This window comes from Betta splendens, chromosome 13, assembly GCF_900634795.4.
Source record: "Betta splendens chromosome 13, fBetSpl5.4, whole genome shotgun sequence".
Lineage (NCBI taxonomy): Eukaryota > Metazoa > Chordata > Actinopteri > Anabantiformes > Osphronemidae > Betta > Betta splendens.
Window position 1 is genome coordinate 7,759,755 of NC_040893.2, and position 18,381 is coordinate 7,778,135.

At 44.5% G+C, this 18,381-nt stretch overlaps 2 protein-coding genes across 4 annotated transcripts; both read left to right on the forward strand.

Moving 5' to 3' along the window:
- Positions 1-633: 633 nt before the first annotated feature.
- clptm1 (CLPTM1 regulator of GABA type A receptor forward trafficking) lies at positions 634-9,704 on the forward strand. The gene is made up of 14 exons (XM_029171518.2): positions 634-775; positions 2,941-3,077; positions 3,915-4,038; positions 4,261-4,419; positions 4,597-4,714; positions 4,820-4,905; positions 5,067-5,187; positions 5,305-5,549; positions 5,662-5,755; positions 6,058-6,248; positions 6,617-6,712; positions 6,842-6,977; positions 7,309-7,476; positions 8,498-9,704. Exons 1-14 carry the CDS (start codon positions 725-727, stop codon positions 8,677-8,679), a joined length of 1,908 nt encoding a protein of 635 aa, XP_029027351.1. The 5' UTR covers positions 634-724; the 3' UTR covers positions 8,680-9,704.
- Positions 9,705-10,285: 581 nt separating this feature from the next.
- Positions 10,286-17,947, forward strand: relb (v-rel avian reticuloendotheliosis viral oncogene homolog B). 3 transcript variants are annotated; one of them, XM_029171519.3, is made up of 11 exons: positions 10,286-10,937; positions 11,161-11,178; positions 12,077-12,225; positions 14,091-14,402; positions 14,847-15,013; positions 15,135-15,226; positions 15,334-15,465; positions 15,537-15,641; positions 15,734-15,949; positions 16,075-16,146; positions 17,000-17,947. In XM_029171519.3, the coding sequence occupies exons 1-11, from the start codon at positions 10,877-10,879 to the stop codon at positions 17,401-17,403; spliced, it is 1,728 nt and encodes a 575-aa protein (XP_029027352.1). In that variant the 5' UTR covers positions 10,286-10,876; the 3' UTR covers positions 17,404-17,947. The 3 variants fall into 3 exon arrangements, with proteins under 3 accessions (XP_029027352.1, XP_040929336.1, XP_029027353.1); XM_041073402.2 differs by lacking the exon at positions 10,286-10,937 and having other exon boundaries at positions 11,155-11,262; XM_029171520.3 differs by lacking the exons at positions 10,286-10,937; positions 11,161-11,178; positions 12,077-12,225 and adding an exon at positions 12,259-13,400.
- Positions 17,948-18,381: the final 434 nt, after the last annotated feature.

An 18,381-nucleotide genomic window follows, 5' to 3' on the forward strand; every position in this document is an offset into this window, starting at 1 on the left:
AATTAAAACAATTTTTGAAAAACGTGTATTAGACTTGTAAACATGAATCAATTAAACAGTTCTCTGTACTGTTTCAGAGTGCTCATGCAGTTTACTAACCTCTAACTTCCCAAAACCTTACTCAATACTCAGTTATAATAAATACAATAATTTATTCAATGATTTTTAGTATAAGATTACAGGAAAAACACACGTTTGTAATAATGAGACCTCTGGTGCTATTTCATCAGAAAATGGAGCTCCTGGTGATTGGCTCGTGAAAATGTCAGGTAGGGTTGAGTTCCTGTGGCACTAATAAATACTGTAGGCTTTATTTCCCAAGGCTGATGAAATAACATGAAACACCGTGTCATGCATATTAGGACAATAACACCCATTTTATATGTTCAATATTACTACCTGTTTAAACTTGGTGTTAAAACATATGTACACGTATATATATTAATAATAATATCAGATGTGTGTGTGAAAACTGGAATGTCTCTTAGTGCCATTTTGTATATAGTATGAGAAATTTACTGGATGATATTTAAGTTAGGCTTCTGTCCGTTTTAAATATTTTTGCAATAAGATACCAAAGAATTCTTTTTTTGCCTCGTTTAATCCCTCCCGTAAAAACGCACGTCACGCCAACTACGCTACAACTGACCTCTCGCGAGACTTTACGCAGTTTCCCAGCCAGCAGTGTGGTGTGGTGCGTGTGCGCGACAGTAGACAAGGAAAGATGGCGACGCAGGAGAGCGGAGCAAGTAAAGCTGCCGTAAGCAACGGCGAGGTAAAATGAATGACACTCTCATTACCATTACTTTTACCAGACAGGGGACGGGCTCGGTTTGCTTTGTCTGAGCGTCGTGTCTGGGGCGGTCAGTATTTAAATGTGCTACCGATTGTTCCGCGAGCCCCAGTGACGTTGTCGGTGCCGGTTGGTTTTAAAACGACCCCCTCCTGCCGTTACCGACGTGTGGAGAAATCCCGACTGTTACCGGCGGCCGCGAGCGGTGTCAACGGCGACTTTATCACCCGAAGACACGCGACAACGCGAACGTGAAGATGTTATAAGTTGACTCGGAGCGTGTCGGTGTCGCCCAGCTGCCCGCTGCAGTGTGTCAGTTAGCTTTCACAAGGCCTGAACCTGAACAGCGCAGCTTGGCATGAGCAGCCAGGCCGGTCTCCAGCAGCTCCCACAGATCTACGAACAGCTACGTGCTGTTCAGAGACGTCACGGGAGCACCAGACAGCTCCTTTCTAATCAAATTAAAGAACGGTTTGTGAGTTAGCGGTGCGCCCACGTCTTCTAATGCTGCGCGATAATATCGCCAATTGTCAACTCATCAGTTATTTGAAGTGATGGGATCGGTTTTAGTCATTTTCTTTTACAAATCTATATCTCATAAGTTTCCAGAGGTCAAAGTTGGTCTTTATTCCCTAGAGGCAAAAACGGCCTCTCTTCCTTATGCAAAACAAAAACGAGCTTTTCTAGTTTTACAGATTATTGATGTGACAAAAGCTGTAGTATATTAATAGCTCTACAGCCGTTAGTGGGTCAACAAAAATTTAACGTGGTAATAGTGGAGCTGGTTTTATAGTCGAGGCAAAATGCTGGATGTTTACTGTTTCCGTGCTGTTAGAATGTGATGCTTTTGTTTGTCATGTGGTGATGAATTCAATATTCTGGGGATTTTGCATTATTTTTGTATTTTTAGGATGTCATAGTCATTTTAGTCATTTCTCTCAACTGATTCACCAGCTAAGTCCCTCACCTAACCTCAAAGCAGTAATTACTAATTGAACTTAGTCATTGTGACACAAACTGAGGGTCTTTAAGGCATCATCTCATTCAACCTGCAGGTAATTGTATCATCTGTAATACACAGTACACCAGCAATCCTGACTTCTGTGAACGATTGCCTTATCCCAACTTTATGTCCTTTTCCAACTCGTTGTAAAGCATTTACTCTGAACCCTGAGTAGGTGGTTAATTTTTAATCCTCTTGATGATTTACATTGTTAATAATTGTTTTTTTAAATTCGAGACCCATACACGTTGTTGATCTGTCTGTTACTGCGTTGATCACTCCAGGAGACAGAGGTCCATGTTTCTGATGATCAACTGTCTCCATTGTAACATTTAAGGACATGACAGTGAGGCCCTATATTGAGACTAGTCATTCATGTGCTTGATCTCTTACCTCTTGTCAAAAGCGCCAGCATGGAAATTATTATATCCTTTTTAACAGAAAACATTTTTAAGTCTCAAGTGCTCTTTGTGTCTAGAGGCCATCCGCTGGCTGTTGTGTTGGTGACAATGGGGGGAGATTAGATGTTTAGATAGTGAAAGAGTCTCATGACTTGGCATGTGCTTGTCTATTGTGTCACTTGAATAGAATGTGGCCTTGCTGTAGGGGTGGGGGGTTACATGAAAGCTGTCAAGGGTGAAATCATCATAAAGAGCAGCCTAATGGCAGCATTCAATGATTTTTAACATGCTGATGCTGACCTCAGTTTGAACATGTGAAAAGTATTTAATTAGTGCAGAAGCGCATTTGTCTTGGTCTCGGTGGTAAACTCGTCTAACTAGTTCTTAACTTAATAGATTGTCCTTTTTATTAAATGTTTCATATAAAGCCAGAAAAAGTTAATCAATTGTGAGGGCTCTACACCTTGAATCTGTTGAGATGCTATTCTATATATCTGCTTTTTCTATATACTGGAGACTGATTGGGTGTTGCCATAAATGTTAGTAGTAATGTTGTTATATATTCATTATATCACCACCTCAATACTATCAGTATTTAGGTGAGGTACTGTACAGAGGCATAGCTCCTGTTTACTGTCTGTAAAGCTGTTGTTGGCTGATGACGTATTTCCATGTTGCCATTGTTGTACCGTCATTGTTGCTTTCTTTAGCTCCGTTGACCATGTGTTGATGTGTGTTTGTAGGTGAGCAGCAACGGGACTGCTGCACCAACAGATGGCCAGACTGTTCAAACAACTGAAAATGCACAGGACCCTCAGCAGCAGCAGCAGCAGCAGCAGGCGCCTAATGCATGGCAGGTTATTAAAGGAGTCCTCTTCAGGTGAGCTTCCTTTTAACCTTTTAATCTAATAGACAATTTAAGAACCAGCCCACACATTAAAGCTTGCTTACAGAAAAAAAGATGTGACAGTTCCAGTGAATGTGGGAAATAAACAGTCTGCTGCCTCTTGACCACCATTTTTCTCAGACTTGGACTAAAGTCACATTTTTCTGTCTAATTTGTTAACATGAACAAGACACACACAAAAAATCATCAGTAAGATTTTCTCGAGATCCAATTGTCATCATACTAGATTTATCTGTTGACCAGGGTCAAGTCATCTGTAGCTGTCATCTAGTGCTTTGTCTTTATGTACTCAGATTTTATAAAGTGCTTTTTTTATTAAGTGCTACTTTTAATTGTGATGGATCCCACATTTCCCATGGGAGAAAAAAAACAGTGAATTTAGCTCATTGGCAGCTGTTATCTGACTGAAGTGTTTGTTTCTTTCAGTAATATTTGGCACAGCACATTATGTGATCATCCAGTGCTATAGTTGTTTGGCACCTGAAAAAAAAAACCCTATTGTATTATTAATATGCTGTATTATTTGATTTGGCATTTGCCCCGTTTCCATTAGTTGTGAAGAAAATTTGTCTGAAATGTCGGCAAAGGTTTGTGGCTTTTTACCTGTGACAGATTAGTCTGTCTTTTAAGTCTGAGTGTGATGCAGTTTAAGTGGATCAAGTTTAATCTGATTAGCCTCCTGCTGGTTCCGTTCCACCGCTGCAGGCTATCAGACAAACATCGAAACTGTACTCTATCAGTTTTTTAAATGCAACTGCCCCCAGTTCGTTTGTTTATCTCAATTTTCTTTGTTTGCATATGTTTTTCCAGAATCTTCATAATCTGGGCAATCAGCAGCTGGTTCCGCCGAGGGCCATCCACTCCTGACCCCAGCACACCCGCTGGGGCACCCAGGGTACCCAGCAGAAACCTCTTCCCCAAAGACACTCTCATGGTATTACATATGTTTCTTTCCATCGCCTTATCTCCATGGCCAGCTGTGTTACTAACATTTTGTAATTGAATTGAAGCTGTTAATTCTTAAGCACCCCTCATACTCTGACTCCCTCAAGTATTTGTACAGATCGGCTTTAACGATCCTAACGCACTAACTACTTCTCTCTCCCCTGGCTCTGTAATATCATAAACACCTTTTATTTTCTCACCATGCCTGCAGGACTTGTATGTCTACGTGTCCCAGGAGGAGGTGTTCTCTGACTTCAACAACACAGAAGCCCTATTCTGGTTCCACAGGGACCTGGTGTATGGGGACTGGACCACAGGAGAAGATGGAGATGGCTGTTACCAGCATTATAAAGAGATGGACATCCCAGAGGTAGGGGGCTAACTGTGGATAGAGGGAGACTAGAGCTGGAGAAACTAAAGATGTGTTGTTTTTGTTTAAGACAGAACTACAGAGAAGGGCCCTCACATTCATGATAGTTGTAATAATAAACTTAACAGATCTGTGTTTATCTTAACTAATAAGTCTCTCTGTACTATGTGCTTTCAGAAAATACAGCAGAATGGTTCCCTTTACATACACGTGTACTTTGCTAAGAGTGGATTCCACCCAGACCCCAAACGCAAGGGACACCATCGCAGACTGGCAACAGTTCATGCAACACGAAGTAAGCACATACTCAAAACAGTCTCACTGTAAGCTGTAGATGGAAGTTGTATTAAATAAATAATTTCTGAAATCATTACAAAGTTTCACCCTATCTCACTTCCAGTGTTGAATAAATTCAAGCGAAGGAAGTTTCTGAAGACCAAGAATCTGTTGACAGGGGAAACGGAAGCAGATCCTGAAATGATCAAGGTTGATAGTTTTGCTATTTTTTATAGTGTAGAAAAAAAAATTAGCTTACAGCAAAAACCTGGCTTTTTTTAATAGTCTAAAAAATGTTGTTATGGTTGCTTCCAGAAACATCTACCGTCCCAGCTCAGCACTAATGTCTAATCAGATGTGTTTCCTCACAGCGGGCAGAGAGCCATGGTCCAGTGGAGATCATCTCTCACTGGCATCCAAACCTCACCATCAACATGGTAGATGACCACACAGCCTGGGTCAAAGGCTCCGTTCCTCCTCCTTTAGACCAACGTAAGCTCCTCTCTCACCCTTTCTCCATTACTGCACTTAAAATGCTTAGTTCAACGTCTATGTCTTTGTAATAGAACATCTGTAAAATGATCACTCTCTTCTCCTGTGTCTCATTAGATGTTAAGTTTGATGCTGTAAGTGGTGACTATTACCCCATCGTCTACTTTAATGACTATTGGAACCTGCAGAAGGACTACTATCCCATCAATGACAGCCTGACCAAACTCCCACTTCGCATCAGCTACTGCCCACTATCTTTGTGGCGCTGGCAGCTGTATGCTGCCCAGAATGCACGCTCGCCATGGAATTTCCTACCTGAGGACACGTATGAGCAGTCTGATGAAGACCAGGATTCAGTTAAGGTAAGAGAAAGGCGGCAGAGAAGCAAAACAATGTGGCGTTTGAAGGTTAATATTACATGATCTTTTCTATTTCTATCATGATGTAGATGAAATAACCCCTCTTTCTGTGCAGGTGGCCCTTTTGGAAACCAACCCGTACCTGCTGGGACTCACTATTGTTGTCTCCATTGTGCACAGCATCTTTGAGTTTCTAGCCTTCAAGAATGGTGAGGCCAGTTTATATGTAGGACTTTAATTTGTTCATGTTCAGAAGTTTATTCTTTGCATTTTAAAAAATCTGAATCAATTAGTGAACCCTTTTTTTATTTTTAACTTTGAAATGCATCCATACACAGGGCTACATGAAGGTCCCCCTTCTGCTTTGAGTTATGTATTATGTTTGTTAATTGTTGAGTTGACGTTGGATCATTAAGGTTGGCCCGTCACAGGTTTCTGTCGTGTCAGAAGCTAAACTAAACAACCACATTATTGATGTTAAGCATCTACTCTCTACCCCGCGTCTCTTCAGATATCCAGTTCTGGAATAGCAGACAGTCTCTGGAAGGACTTTCTGTGCGTTCCATCATATTTGGCGTTTTCCAGTCCCTGGTGGTGCTGCTCTACATTTTGGACAACGAAACCAACTTTGTGGTGCAGGTCAGCGTGTTCATTGGCCTTCTCATTGACCTGTGGAAAATCACCAAGGTCATGGATGTCAAAGTAAGTCATCCGGCAGCAGTGTTTTTGTTGAGGCCGTATGTTGACTGTACTTGATTCTTGGTAGAATCTTTTGTTTTTTAACCAGCACATTCCTCATTGCACACATTGTGACACAACGACAACGCCTCTAACTTGAAAAGGGAAGAGAGAGAGAGCGAGAGTGCGTGCATGCAAGCGAGTGTAAATTAAATGTGCAGACATTTCTATTAGACAGTTTAGTGAAGACCCTGACCCCCGCTGATGAGTGTTTTTACAAATAAATTCTTTGTGTTTTCATTGTATATCCATAGAGCACATTGTGAATTAGTGTTTAATACAATGCTGGTACTGTCATATTTTTAATGTCCACGTATTTTGCTTTTTTGTAGTTGGACAGAGAGAACAAAATTTTGGGTCTTTTCCCAAGGATAGTTTTCACCGATAAATCAACATATGTGGAGTCTTCGACCAAAATCTATGACGATGTAAGTTGAATCACAACACATCACATCCAGATGACGCTGCGGAAATACATTTACATTATTATTTTCTTTTAAGTCAAAGAACTCCTGATGGTTGCTTAACTAAATGGAGTTTGTCTTTTCTGCCACCAGATGGCCTTCAGGTACCTGTCGTGGCTGCTCTACCCTCTGTTTGGCTGCTATGCCGTGTACAGTTTACTGTATGTAGAGCACAAAGGCTGGTATTCGTGGATACTTAGCATGCTCTATGGCTTCTTATTAACGTTTGGTAAGTTTGGCACAAGTATTCATATACCCCTCTACTTGTCAGTTTGTCTAGCATACGTCTGTGAAAGCAATTTTATTACTGCTGACTCATTGTCTCTAGCTGATTTTTCCTGTTGAAGGCCGAGAATTTAATGGTCCTGTCTTGAATGGATGCACATTCAGCTAATGTTTTCATACTTGCATCATGGTTACGTACCATATTCCCAAGAGCCTCTGCTAATGTGCTGTGTATTAATAGTCTTTTGCACACTCCTGTCTAATATAGTGTCTCCAGTGTAAAAAGATGCCCGTTAGCTAACCAGCTCTGTTGTTTTCTGCTTCTTGTGTTTTAGGTTTTATTACGATGACGCCACAGCTATTCATCAACTACAAAATGAAGTCTGTGGCTCACCTCCCATGGAGGATGCTCACATACAAGGCTCTCAATACCTTTATTGATGACCTGTTTGCATTTGTCATCAAGATGCCCATGATGTACAGGATAGGATGCCTCAGAGACGGTATGTGTTTCCTGACTGAGAAACACGTTCGTTAATGAATTTATAAGAATCAGGCGGAAGTTAAAACATCTAAAATAAAAAAATAACTTGTATGTGGGAGTAAAAGCTGTTAATGCCCTCTGCCCACATTCAAGAGGTGCCATTTTGATTTTGTAGCTTGATGAAGAGAGGCAGAGATGAGTTTTTTTTCTGGAGGTGGTTTCAGATTCAGCTTATTACTCAGCAAAGTGGCAGCTAATGTAGGCGAACCGTTTATCCAGATGAATATTTTGTTTGATCAAGGAACGCCTGTTTTGACTTTAGGAAACAGAAACAACCAAATCTACAATTCTCGGGTAATTCTCTGTAGCCTGTAACAGATTAAATGTTATAAATGTTCCTCTAACTCCATCTAGTGTTGGTTCTCTAGATCAGTCATTTCCAGAATACCCTATGGTATTAGTAGCTCTCTACCGCTTATTTAAGAGATGCTGTAATCAAATCTAAGGAGCCTTATTTGTATAAGGCTGGTGTGCAAAACTCGCCACACGACTGCAGCTGAAGACAAACGAGTGGGTGGTGGGGACACTTTTAGTTTGGGTCAAAAGCAAATTTTAAATAATTGGGAAATTTAGAAAGGCACAAATCTGTTTGATAATTCTCAAGATACAAGTGGAAAAACAAAGCATGTTTTCCTGTTTTGTAATTAGAAACCTGCATCGTGATAGTTTTTGTTACAGTAGCCTTGATTATGACTGGACAGAAATTGTTCAGAGGTCAGATCTGATTGCACTCAAAGGGAGAAGAATTTTGTTATTTTTCTATGGGAAGTAAAGAGCAAACGTTAAAGCAGTAAATATGGAGACAGTGAGAATAGTGGGTAAGGAATGGTTTTGTTTGTGCTATGACTTAAGTCTAATACACAGAGCTGGAATAATGGGAACTATATTATTAATCCAAAGTAATTATACTTCTCATACCGTTGATCAAAATACTACGAACATTCTCTTTCATGGGCTAACATCTGTTTTCTCTCCTACAGATGTGGTGTTCTTCATCTACCTTTACCAGCGCTGGATCTATCGGGTCGATCCAAACCGGGTCAACGAGTTTGGCACCAGTGGACTAGACCATGACAAGAACAACACAGCAGCAGGTGACAGTGCTACTGCCCCAGCAGGCGCCATTACAGACAAACCAGAGGGAGAGAAGAAGAACGATTAAACGCGACTGCACCCTTATCTGCCTCCCCGGCTCAACCCGGCCGGGGCAAAGAGGACTTGCGGAAATGAGGCAGAGATGGGAGTTGTTGTTTTAGCTGTCATGGACGCCGCTACAAAAGAAACGCAGTTCAACTGTTTCCTCTGATTTCTGTGTGGATCCACAGAGAATCCTGTTCAGTGTAGACTTGGTAAATTCTGATTTTTGTTCCCCGCCCATCTTCGCCCTCTCGTTTTGCTGTTCAAGTGAAGTAAAACAAAACGTGATGTACTGTATTCTGTATGATTTTTCAGAGGGTAACCGTGTATTGGAGTAGATGTTGGGAGGGGAATGAGGGGTTATAACACTTTTTTTTTTTAAATACCAGGAAGACAGAAGCCAAGTGCAACTTTTTGTTTTGTAGATTCCTTGTGAATTCTTTTTTCTCTTCATTCCATGTGAGCACTGTGTTTCGGATTGTCTGGAAACTGGTGAGTAGTGCTGGAGGAAACTGGAAAATCCATATTCAGAGCAGACATTAGAGAGAGAGCGATGTGGTGACTGGAGACTAGAAGATGAAACCACAGTCCACTACCTTCAAGATCGTGACTATTCCCCTCAATTTTAAACTAATGGTTAAGTTTCTAAACTTAAACAAAAAAGAACAGCCTTGTTGGTATTAATATAAGTATAATATTGTCAGTTACTTACTGTTTTTGCTTTCAGCCACTGAATCATTTTTTTTGTATGTCCTCTTACTGTACAGACTCTCTGCTTGTCATGTTGATACTACAGGTGTTCAAACTGCCCAGCAATAGCTAATTTGCAAGCTTAATTTTAAAGCCCCCTCAGTCAAATGTCTGGTTTTCAAACTGTTTGAAGCTCAAAGCTCATCACTTTGATGATCCCAGTGGAGACAGTCAAGTCTGTGCTTAAAAGACATGTCTTTTTATTTTCAGTGCTGTAAATTCTGAAACGGAGGGTTCCATGTTGGTACAAATTAAATTTTGAGCATTAATGTTTATAGTAAAACTTAATGTGTGATTTAAGCTGTTCAGGATTTTTATTTTTTCATTCTGCACTTCTTACATACCTGGTCCTGGTCCAGTATTGAATGCCTGTGTTTTTAGAAATGTAATCAATTATTTTCCTTTTTGGGTTTTGTCTGGAACAAGATGCCTATCACACTTTTTTCCAAGAAATGCTGCACACTATAGATCTAATTGGTGGAGACTGGTCATCTTGCTACCAATTCTACACGCACTAGACTTTTTTTCTAGTTGATGGATAGAAATGAATGGTAGTCTAGTTTTAGTGAACTTTCATAATACTGTAAATTATAATCTTTAGAAAGTCATTAGAGGTAGAAGGATGTCCAATATTTATCCATCTCTTCTCTCCGAGGCCATTGCCTCTGGCCGAAAGGAGTGTTGATGTTTTTCATGGTACTCGCTTCCTCTAAATGCCTCAACTTTCGCTTTCCTTTTCCTTTAAGTCTGCTTGTGCGCCGTCTGATCAGCAAGTGTCGCTACTGCGCCTCAAAACCCACCAATAGAGGATTAAAATGAGGGTTGAAAAAAGCAACGCGAAGACGTCATTAGGGCAGTTACAAAACGTGCAGGCGCGTTTCTGGCGCCTGAGCGCATCCATAACCACTGGTAAATAAAACCAGGAATTTCCGCTTCTTCATCAGCTTGTGGAAAACGTGAAGAGCAGCGAGATGGCAGAATGACGCAACCATGGGAAATTATATGGATAGTTGATAGTTGCGGATAGTTTTGCACACGCAGTGGCGCTGGTTAGGAACCAGACGTTTAGTTAGACTAGTTTTTGGTATTTTCATTTTTTTCCTATAGTGCTCGTAAGAGTTCAACATTTTGAATATTCCAATCTTGAGTCGCCGCGTTAGCTTATTAGGACCTGCGGTCCCGGGGGGGGTTCCCGTACGGCGGCCGACGTGACACTGGGGGATTTCCGCAAGTGACAGCCAATCAGAGCGAGGCAACTGCGGAATCGCTAAACTGCGTCGCCACTCTCTCCGGGCGCATTCGACACATGGCTCCGAGTCGGTTTCAGTGCTGTCCAGTCAGCCAGAGCCGCCGTAAAGCGTCACGAGTGTTCACCGGAGCCGTCCCGAGAGAAAGGGGGGTTTAGGCCGGGGAAAGGTCCCGTTGGGTTCGGTGAAGTTCGGAAAGAATCCGGGGACACGACGGCAGAGTTGATGGTCCTAAAAGACTCCTTCCATGCGATGAAAGACATGGACGTCAGCGGCGGCACAGCTGGTACGTGTTTAACCTGCGTGTGTTTGTGCGCGAGGCGGAGCTGACCTCATCTTCAGGCATGTGAGCCGTCGGCAGAGGAGCCAACACCCATCCCGGGGCCAGAGCGCTCCGAGCCGGCTTTCAACCCCTCACTGCCGCGGCTCTGCTCCGTAGACGTCACGTTCACCAGCACCGCGGTGTTTTATGTTGACGACTGACTGTGTGCTTTGTGTTTGTCCTGCAGAGCAGCAGACGGAGCTGGGTGAGTTCGGAGCCTTTTCTCTTCATGTTCAGCATGTGCATTGTGCCGAGGCGTGACCTGCCGTGACCTCACGCAGAAGAAGAAGTAAACCATCACTGGTGTTTCTTCCTTATGTCTTCTCTTCCGTTGATGGTTCACACGCAGTCTCTGGTCGTTGAGCTGTTACTAAACGTTTAAAACAGGAAATGGATTCAAACGTGATCCAACCAAACGTGATGGTTTCATTAAAGCTGCTTCAATGCTTGTATACAGTCAGAAAAATGTGTAACTCATCAATGACAATTCCTCCAACTGCATTTCTGCAGAGACAGAGTTTAATGTCTTTCAAGACTGGTTTGTTAGTATTTCATAGACCATAACTGCAGCTTAGTGTACTAGTATTTACTCTACTGTCAGCTACAGCCACAAGAGTCACACTCAATTTATGGTCGACTCTGACTCGAGCTGTCAAAAGTGTTGGAGAGTGTGTTACTGTGTTAATACGGTCGTGGCTGAGCCCTGTGATCTATTCCATGACGTGATGTGAACATAATATGGGATTTAAAGTGTCTTCGCTGTCAGTGTGTGCAGACAAAAGGTAATACTTGTTAAACGCTGCTCTAATTCTGACAATGAAAGCAACTGAACTTAAAAACACGCATGCACACGTGTAACAACAACAACACAGGGTTTTCCCCAGGAAACCGTTAAACGGAGGTGTGAGAAGACCTTGATTTTTTTCGTCTTGTAGTAAATAAATACACTCAAACAAGTAGGGCCACTAAAAATATAAATTAGCTCTAAGTGTTAAATAATAAAGATATTTATTTGTATCTATAATTACACAAAAACACTAAAGTTGTAATGCAACCTGCTAAAGAGACGCCGTTTATTATTGTTTATTATATATTTTTTCTAGACCTCATTGAAGAAATCATCACCGGGGAGTTACCCAGGCCGCCCCGTCCTCCTGCTGACCTCCTCTCTCACCTGTCCAGCAGCCAGAGCCCAGGGATGCACCAGCCGGCGCCGCAGCCCGTCCTGGTGCCGAGGGGCACGGCGTGTCCGGTGAGTGCGACCCAGACGCAGTCGCCTGCGATTTTGTCTGGCGCCAACATTCAAGCATGAAAGCACTTTTCTTTTTCAGTTAGTGAGTAATGGTGTCAGAGTTCATGAAGTCATCCTAATCAGCACTACCAGAACTAGCCTTTCCCATTCTGATTCATAATCTGAACCTGACAATAATAACACATGACTAACATTATCTGGTCTCATCTTTTCAAATGTTTGCTGCATATTCGCTTCAATGACCTTTTTGAGAATTGCTCAAGGCCATCAAACAAACACGCAGTTTGAAAAGTCCCACCTGACCCCTGGAACTTGTGATCAGCATTTTCATAGATTCATGAATCAATGAAAGCAACTACCGGCAGAACAATCAGTGAGGGTTCTCCTCAAACAGCCGCGCGCTTGTGACACTCGGCGAGGAAGCGTCTGTGCCTGTCGGGATGTGAGTAGAGGCGAGCGCCGGGATGGGGCCGCGTGTGTTCTTGGCTGCTCTGTTGTGCCGTGGGGGGGTTTGGCTGCCAGGCGCTGCAGGCTCTTACCATAAAGCACGTGGTTTACAGACACCAGCCAGGATCACAAGGGCTGTAATCTGATAAGACAACGCTGAGGCTGCAGCCGGCGCAGGCCGCCGCCGCCGGCGTCGCGCACGGAGCGACGTCTGAATCTCCTGCCGAGCGAATCGTTTGCATGTGTGAATGCCAGATTTTGGCTTTTCTTTTGTATAAATTTGCTTGTGAAGTCGTTAGAAGGTAGAGCGCTGGTGCAGAGGCGACGCACCTCCCGTTGGGCCTTTCTGTGGGAGGAGGGGGGGGGAGGAGCAGCTGTAACCTGACTCCTGCTTTCAGTTTACGGTCCCTCTGGTTCGTAGCCGAACCCACCGGGGCTCAGGGGTCACATTCTTAGTCCCACGCTGCTTCTCCTCTGATTGGTCCACCTCCGTCACGCTCACTTCCTGCTTCCTGCTCGTCGACTCGGTCTGCCTGGCTTTTGTTTAGCTTCGGCGCCGTGCGACTTACAGGTATGGCCCCGGCTATCGGCTAGCGACAGCAGGCCTCTGTGGAGCTACTGGGCGTTTTCAGGCATCGCACAGATCATCAGTGCTGTGAGGAGCTCTCATCCTGATTAACTGCCGCGCTCGCGACAAAGGATTCAACTTCTACGTCTGTCCTGCGCAGGTTTGAGTCTTGATCTGTTGTTGATCTGAAGCCTCACATAAACTTGACGCTTCTTGTTTTCTGTCCGTAACATCACATCGCGGCTTCACTAGACGCTGAAGAAGCAGCGCGGATAGAGAAAGTAAAAGGCTCAGAGGAGGAGAGTGATATTAACCTAAGTCAGAGGCACGGAAGAGCTGTGTGGCCTGTGGTGTAACGGAAAACATAACACATCAAACATAAGAGGAGGAGGAGGAGGAGTAGAGCACATGTTAACTCTGCTGAGACAAAGCACCGCACTGAGAAAACATGCATCGCTTTGAGTTGACTGGAGCGTCGCAGCACTGTCACCTGCAACAGTGTGGGAATGCTAGTTTCTAACACGTTGGTACTTGAGTAAAGTTGGACTTGGTGGTGGTGGGAATAGTTTATTTTAGTTAGTGTCATCCAGAGGTTTTAGAAAGTATATGGGACAAAACTCTTAACACATGGCAGGAGTCTCCAGCTGGATTCTGTTAGTAACCATGGCAACACAACAAGACAACTTTACTGATACCTGGAATTCAGCACTATTGTCGCTCTATGAATAATGACTGATTTGAATTGTCTCAGCGTCTCCTCTGCTTTTTCACTTTTGCTCGCGTCATCTTATTTTTTTGTTGTGGTCGGAGGGAAAATAAGCGGCGTTGTTGTTGTTGCTTTTCCTCGTAGCCGTCCCGCAGCTTCCCCCAACAACAACAACGGCCCAGGCCCGCGTCCAGAGAGATGGCGTCCAGTCCTCCCGGCTGCTCCCGGGTCGGCCGAGGCTCCTCCTTCCTGACCCCCAGGAGCTGCGACGTGTCCGCCCAGAACCGGGCCAACAGCGACGCGCTGGAGCGCATCCTGGAGAAGCCCAAGCTGGTGGTGGTGGAGGAGCCCAAGGACAGAGGCATGAGGTTCCGCTACGAGTGCGAGGGGCGCTCCGCCGGCAGCATCCTCGGCGCGTCGAGCACCGAAACCAACAAGACCCAGCCCACGATCGAGGTACGGCCTCCGGCATCTGTTGGGCCGCTGCTTGGGAAGGTGTTTTCTAGCTCCCTGCGATCATTGATCGGCAGGTGCCCTCGTCTGCAGTGTGCGTGTGCCCCATGCAGAGGGGTGGAGGTAGAAGGATGTGGGTGGGTGGACTCAATTAGAAAGTCCCCACAAATCCCTACTCGCGCGTGGTCAGAGGTGGTGGTTTATATCTCACCTCCTTACTAACAAATACCTCTCTGCACACACGCAGACATCCGCAGAAAGTGAGGGGATTTTGATGAAAGATGCTGCGATGTAGACGTATCGAGAGGGTCTGATATTGGCTTATTTCACTGAATAGTGGGAGATGCTAAACGGAGGAAAGTGATGCTGCATATGTTGGACCTGCATCTAAGCACTAAGAGTTACTTAAAGGGTGGATGTGATCTGTCTTTTTCCTTCCTCTTTCAGATTCAGGGTCTCATTGACCACATAAAGAGGGTCACAGTCACGGTTTCCCTGGTAACCAAAGACCTCCCACACCGGCCTCACCCCCACTGCCTTGTGGGTAAAGATTGCCCCAATGGCTCAGGAATCTGTGTGGTCTCATTCAGTCCTCACAGCAGCCGACGTCACAGGTTCTCACACCTCCCTTATTCATTTCATCGGCAGAAGTTCTTTGTGCTTGTAATTGAGCGTAAATGCATTTTCACGTCGCTGATGAGTTTCTGAAGGGTTTTTATTTGTCTGCACATGCAGCTTTGCTAACCTTGGTATCCAGTGTGTGAGGAGGAAGGAGTTGGACCTTTCCCTTCAGAAACGAAGAAGCCAAAACATTGACCCCTTTCAGAGTGAGTTGGATCCCAACACACCCCTCATCTGACGTATCTGCGCATAAATATGTAAAGGATTGGGTTGAAGAACAGACTGATCAGATGTTTCCTGTTTTCATTCTCAGCGGGTCACACAAAGGGAATTGAAGACATGGACATGAACGCAGTGCGTCTGTGTTTCCAGTGTGATCTCGAGTGGGATGACGGCCGGAAGGACTCCCTCAGCCCGGTGGTGTCCAGCCCCATCTATGACAAGAGTAAGACGGGAAGGTCACGCGTTACTCTCCACAGTGTAACCGACTGACAACGTGTTCACTGACTCTTACAGAGGCCACCACTACGTCACAGCTGAAGATCACCTGTCTGAACCAGTACAAAGGTTCCTGCACAGGGAAGACAGAGATCTACATGCTGTGTGACAAAGTGCAGAAAGGTGACTTTCATATTTGCCTACATACAAATATACAGCGACCCCTGGTTGCCGTGGTCACGCCGGTTTCTCTGTGTGTCGGTGCTGGTCCACAGACGACATAGAGATCCTCTTCAGGCACGGGTCGTGGAAGGCCAACGGGGAGTTCGCCCAGACGGACGTGCACCGGCAGATCGCCATCGTGTTTAAGACGCCGCCGTACCAGGACCAGGACATCACCGACGAGGTGGAAGTCAGCCTCTGCCTGCGTCGCATCTCGGACCAGATGGAGAGCGACCCCATCACCTTCACGTACCTGCCACACAACCCAGGTCGGGCCCTGAATGTTCCCACTGCGCTCATCCAGGATGACATTTACGTATTTACATGGTAAATGTATGGAGCAGGAGCAATAACAGATTCATTATTCATATTTCCACACTGCTTCTCATTTCAGATCCGTACGAGGTGAAGCGAAAGACGAGGATAAAGACGGACGTCGCTTTCAGAGAGAAGTCCTGTGTAGCAGGTGAGGCTGAAGCTGATTGTTTGCTCTAGTTAGTTTGTTCACCAGCGCTGTGCAGTAGTTTATGGAGCTTATGGAATAACATGTTGACTATTGTTATTAGCTCAGTTCATTATGCAATGTGGTGATGCATGTGTTTCAGTGAGACACAGGTGTCTTTTGTGCAACTCTGACTAAAAAATTAGCTGGTTTTTAGATGGAAGGAAAAGTGAAAGCTTTGTCCGTCACACCTCAGTCCTTCATTTGGTATCACAGCCTAACAACCGTATCAGTGGATCATATAATATTTATCTATAATATTTAACCATAAGCGCAGCCCGGTTTATGATGTGACAGGAGCCAGGTGAAACCGGATCTTGCTGGAAGACAGTCAAATTATGACGGTGTGGAAACAGGATTGGATGATAAGAGTCGGACGAGCGATGAGGCATAAATGAGGCATTTACAGTAACTCACTCCCACAGAAAACAGCTTGGTTCTGTCCGTCCAGTAAATCACAGCACCAAACCAGGACTCTGCGGCAGAACTAGCCTGATTCACCCACTGTGTCATTAATCACGCCAGTGTTTACTGTTGGTGCAGCCTCGTAGAACATTTATTGGAAATGTCTGCTGCTTTGTGCGATGGGTCTTAATGTCAATGAGCCATTAGAGATTTATTGTAGGTGTGAACAGACGAAGCCCCGACTAGAAACCGAGAAACTGAGCCAACACGTTTGGATTTGAACCGTGACTTTGATTGTCGTGAGCGAGTCCATTAGTACAGAAACGACGCTTTACGTCTCATGATCCCAGTATAATGTTCTCTACTTAGTGACCAGGTGTTAACGCTGTAACACAATCTGTTCCTCCTGCAGTGGCGTCTGCACCTGGAGCAGAGTCGTCCTTCCAGTTCTCGCAGCCTCCGCCCATCATGCCTCCCATCGACCGGCTCTGTGCTGCTCAGTCTGACGCCCCTGCTCCCATGGAGGTCTTCAACGAGGCCCTGGACTCCAACATCAACCCGGACGCCCTCTTCAGCTGTCTGATGGACATACCTGGCGTTTTGGAAATGCTTTCTAGCACGGACATGAACGCCCCCATGGCCCCTTTATACGACAACAACTTCAACCCCAACTTTAACCAGAACTTCAATGAGAACTTTTCTGGTTACAGCGACCGGGAGTTCAACGTGCTCTTCCACGAGAACCAGACTTCCCAGTCGGAGCCGCAGGAAAACCCGGACAGCGTGGTTCAGGTGAAGACAGAGGAGATGCTATGAGGACAGGAGAGTCCATCCAAGAAAGGAATACCTCGACCTGAGTTTGAGATGAAGCTAAAGGCCCCGGGTCAGCTGCTTGTACCCTGTACTGTGACCTTGGAGAATCTTTGCCTGAAAGCCTCGCTGGTCAGAGTGTTTGGTAAAGATTAGGAGCATTCCTAAATATGACCATAGATGCTGCTAGCATTAAGTTGAACGCTTACAGTCCAACCTTCCTTATCTTTGGACCAGTAGGAGCTGTCTGTTGTAGTTGTTGTTGGAAATAGCTGTTTAACATTGACATGAAACTTGTTGTAGACCTAGCATGGCTTTAGATGTACAGTACTTTCAGACCTTCAGGTTTAGAATCTGGCTGCCACACGTGCTACTTGGCTTCTTTAGTGCGTTCCACACCAGTCACGGTAGTAGTAGTCATTCCACTGCGTCACTTCCCTTTGTCTGCAGTTTCGCTCTCGTGTCAAACTCAAGTTTCCACTCCTCCTTGCTGTGCCACTGAAATGTAAATATATTAGAGTTAAAGAAATAAAATAAAATGTCAGTGTGGTATCTTTGTTGTGTCATCACTTCCTGTGAAACTCTGAAAAAGGAATTAGACACTATTTATATCTGCCTCCCACACACACACCTAGCGAAGAGGGAACACGCCTATGACATTCTAAAGGTTTTTTAGGTCAACTCCAAAAATGACAGGAAAGTCTGAAAGGAGCCTCTGGTTCACGGTGACGCTATGCTTCTCTGGCTGAAGTCTGTCCTTTTTATTCCAAAACAAGCTGGATTGTTTGATCTGACAGTGTTCAGTCTAAAAAAATAAAGCACCGTAACCTCTTTCTTTTGTTTTATGTCTGAGTCACCCAGTTGCCTGTAGGGTCATCTGGTTTTGGGAAACCATTTATTTGTCACAGACTGGGAAATAACTTGTCATTACCATCTTTAAATTCAGAATGTTCAACTTTTGTTCGGTTGCTTGTCATGTGATTT